The sequence below is a fragment of the Rhagoletis pomonella genome, unplaced genomic scaffold (assembly GCF_013731165.1).
Source record: "Rhagoletis pomonella isolate Grant_MI unplaced genomic scaffold, Rhpom_1.0 Rhpom_scaffold_00011, whole genome shotgun sequence".
Lineage (NCBI taxonomy): Eukaryota > Metazoa > Arthropoda > Insecta > Diptera > Tephritidae > Rhagoletis > Rhagoletis pomonella.
In genome coordinates this window covers 942,367-945,199 of record NW_023458565.1, presented here as the reverse complement: position 1 = coordinate 945,199, position 2,833 = coordinate 942,367, and the positions used below count along the sequence as shown (strand labels likewise).

General features: G+C 40.8%; 2 protein-coding genes across 2 annotated transcripts in view; one reads left to right on the top strand and one right to left on the bottom strand.

The window, feature by feature from the left end:
* LOC118747248 (staphylococcal nuclease domain-containing protein 1) overlaps window positions 1-2,833 on the bottom strand; it is a 17,249-nt gene that overhangs the window by 10,609 nt on the left and 3,807 nt on the right. The window lies entirely within an intron of this gene.
* LOC118747255 (ATP-dependent RNA helicase p62-like) overlaps window positions 17-2,833 on the top strand; it is a 7,900-nt gene continuing 5,083 nt past the window's right edge. The window contains exons 1-3 of the mRNA XM_036481245.1: window positions 17-493; window positions 1,068-1,843; window positions 2,379-2,793. Coding sequence (XP_036337138.1) covers window positions 277-493; window positions 1,068-1,843; window positions 2,379-2,793 — 1,408 coding nt within the window. The 5' untranslated portion in view covers window positions 17-276. The remainder of the gene's footprint in view (window positions 494-1,067; window positions 1,844-2,378; window positions 2,794-2,833) is intronic.

Sequence of the window (2,833 nt, the reverse complement as noted above, 5' to 3'; positions counted from 1 at the left end):
TAAGAGTCCCATGTACGATCGATTTTTAGATCGAGTGGAAAATTGTGGATGCATCGGTGTTTTTCGCACATCCTTATCTCTGGTTGCATTTATACTTTCCGAACGCTTTCTAAAAGATGCCAAAAATTTTTTTCTGTGCCGTATTACATTTGTTGGCGAATTTGAGGAAATTTGTGCAAATTAAGAATAAATAAGAGAATAATTTATAAATATTTACTTGCTGATTTGAGAAAACATATAAATACCACGGATAGTGCAGATAATTGATTTGAAGAAATGCCCCAACGCCGGATCGGGAATCGTCGAGAAAATGGTAGAGGGGGTGGTGGAGGAGGTAATATGCGTGATGGTGGGCGTGGCAGAGGCGGAGCTGGTAGAGGACGCGACGATGGTGTACGTTCTGGACGTGTAGAGAAGCGCTATGATGATCGGGGCCGTCGGGGTGGGGGTGGAGGAGGTGGTGGTGGTAGTGGTAGCAACAACGATTTTGCCGGTGAGTTAACTGCTATAGAAAAATTTGGTATATACACATGATTCAATTAGCCTGTTCCCGTACTTCACGATTTGCAGGATTTGCAGGTTTTACAGGAACAGCTGTTTTCGCCTTTAATAAACCTTATGTGAACGTGGCTACGGGAACGACTTTGGACTAAATCCTGCAAGACCTGCAAATCGTAGACGTTCTGGAACGCAATAAATAATTATACATTAATACATTGCGTTTTAAAATCATTAAAATACAAATTTAAGAGTTCTGGAAAATAAATGTAAACAAAAGAAAATACAACGGTTTTTAAATTTCTGTGCGTTTGTTTTCTCCATGTACATATCGATGGTCCTGTACAATAACGACACAATTCAAAATTAAAAAAATATAACTTACTACTGTTAAGTGGCCCATGCCTCTAGTCCTTGTCGAATCCATGTCTAATCTTTTGTACTTACTTAGACTTAGACAAAGATTAGAGACAAGAGCCACTTAACAGTAGTAACAGTTTAATTTTTTTAAATTTTGAAATGTGTCGTTATTGCACAGGACCATCGATATATCGAATTGTGTTTTTCAGGACTACGCAGCGTAAACTGGTCAGACCTACGCCTGCCTCCCTTCCAGAAAAACTTTTATCAGGAGCATCCAAAAACGCGCAATCGCCCACCACACGAAGTAGAAAGATACCGCACAGCGCACCAAATAACCCTTCGTGGCCCAGCACCCAATCCCATACAATACTTCGACGAAGCTTGCTTCCCCGACTATTGTCTCAACGAAATAAGACGTCAGCGTTATACGGAACCAACGCCTATACAGGCACAAGCATGGCCAATCGCAATGAGCGGATGCAATCTCGTCGGTATCGCTAAAACGGGCTCTGGAAAAACACTGGCTTTTACTCTCCCCGCTATAGTACACATAAACAATCAACCCCCGTTGCAACGCGGTGATGGTCCTATTGCATTAGTCTTGGCGCCAACGCGAGAATTAGCACAACAAATACAAACAGTGGCAAATGATTTTGGGTCTAGTGTTTACGTCCGAAATACATGCATATTTGGTGGGGCACCTAAAGGCAAACAAGCAAGTGACCTCGAGCGTGGTGTCGAAATTGTGATTGCAACTCCCGGACGATTGTTGGACTTTTTAGCAACGGGTGTTACAAATCTGCGGCGCTGTACATACTTAGTGTTGGATGAAGCCGACCGCATGCTGGATATGGGATTTGAACCACAAATACGGAAAATACTCGGACAAATAAGACCGGATAGACAAATATTGATGTGGAGTGCCACATGGCCAAAAGAAGTGAGGCAGCTTGCTGAAGATTTTCTTGGATCATATGTACAGGTGTGTTCATAACTTTATTTTTTACACCAAATTTTTTGTTCTATATTTCTTCTGTGTATAGTTCTAAGGTAATACTATTAGTTGGGTACATTTTCACTAGTAATTGAAGAGAGATCTCCCTATGTGAGGAATAAAAGATTACTCCTTTTAGCCTGATTTCGGAGTAATAACAGAGATTGTTGTTGCTGTAACAGCATATAATTTCCCAAAGGGTTGTGGAATGATCCTGGAATGAAAGTCCTTGGCCAGATATGAATCTGGGTCGTTCCGATTACGTAGACCCGACTGTCGTGTGAACGAATAAGAGAGATTTGTCGGTTTTAACCTCCTTTGTAACTCGATTAGAGGCGTTGGGGGATCTCCTGGGCGAGCAATCAAAGAATGCCCTCTGAGGCACGATTAGAGAGCGATAAGCGAGATTTTTCGGAGTTGTATTTCAATTGTATTTGAATTTATCTTTAATTTGACTACATAAATAAATAAATAAATAAATAAATAAATAATATTTAAAACTTAACAATACATGTGTTTCCAGGTAAACATCGGTTCATTGGAGCTATCCGCTAATCACAATATACGCCAATATGTTGACGTTTGCAACGAACACGACAAGGGCACAAAATTAAAAGATCTACTTTCTCATATCTATGATCAATCTCATGCTCCTGGAAAAATCATTATATTTGTAGCCACAAAAAAGAAAGTTGACGAATTGTCCAGATTTATAAATGGGTTTGGGGTGCGGGTAGGCTCAATACATGGCGATAAATCACAAGTTGATCGTGACAATGTGTTGACCGAGTTCCGCAGCGGTCGCTCGAATATTCTTGTCGCAACAGACGTGGCTGCACGTGGTTTGGATGTGGATGGTATCAAGTATGTGATTAATTTTGATTTTCCACAGTCGTCCGAGGATTATATACATCGAATCGGTCGTACTGGGCGGAAACATACCTCAGGAACATCGTATGCATTTTTCACACGTAAGAA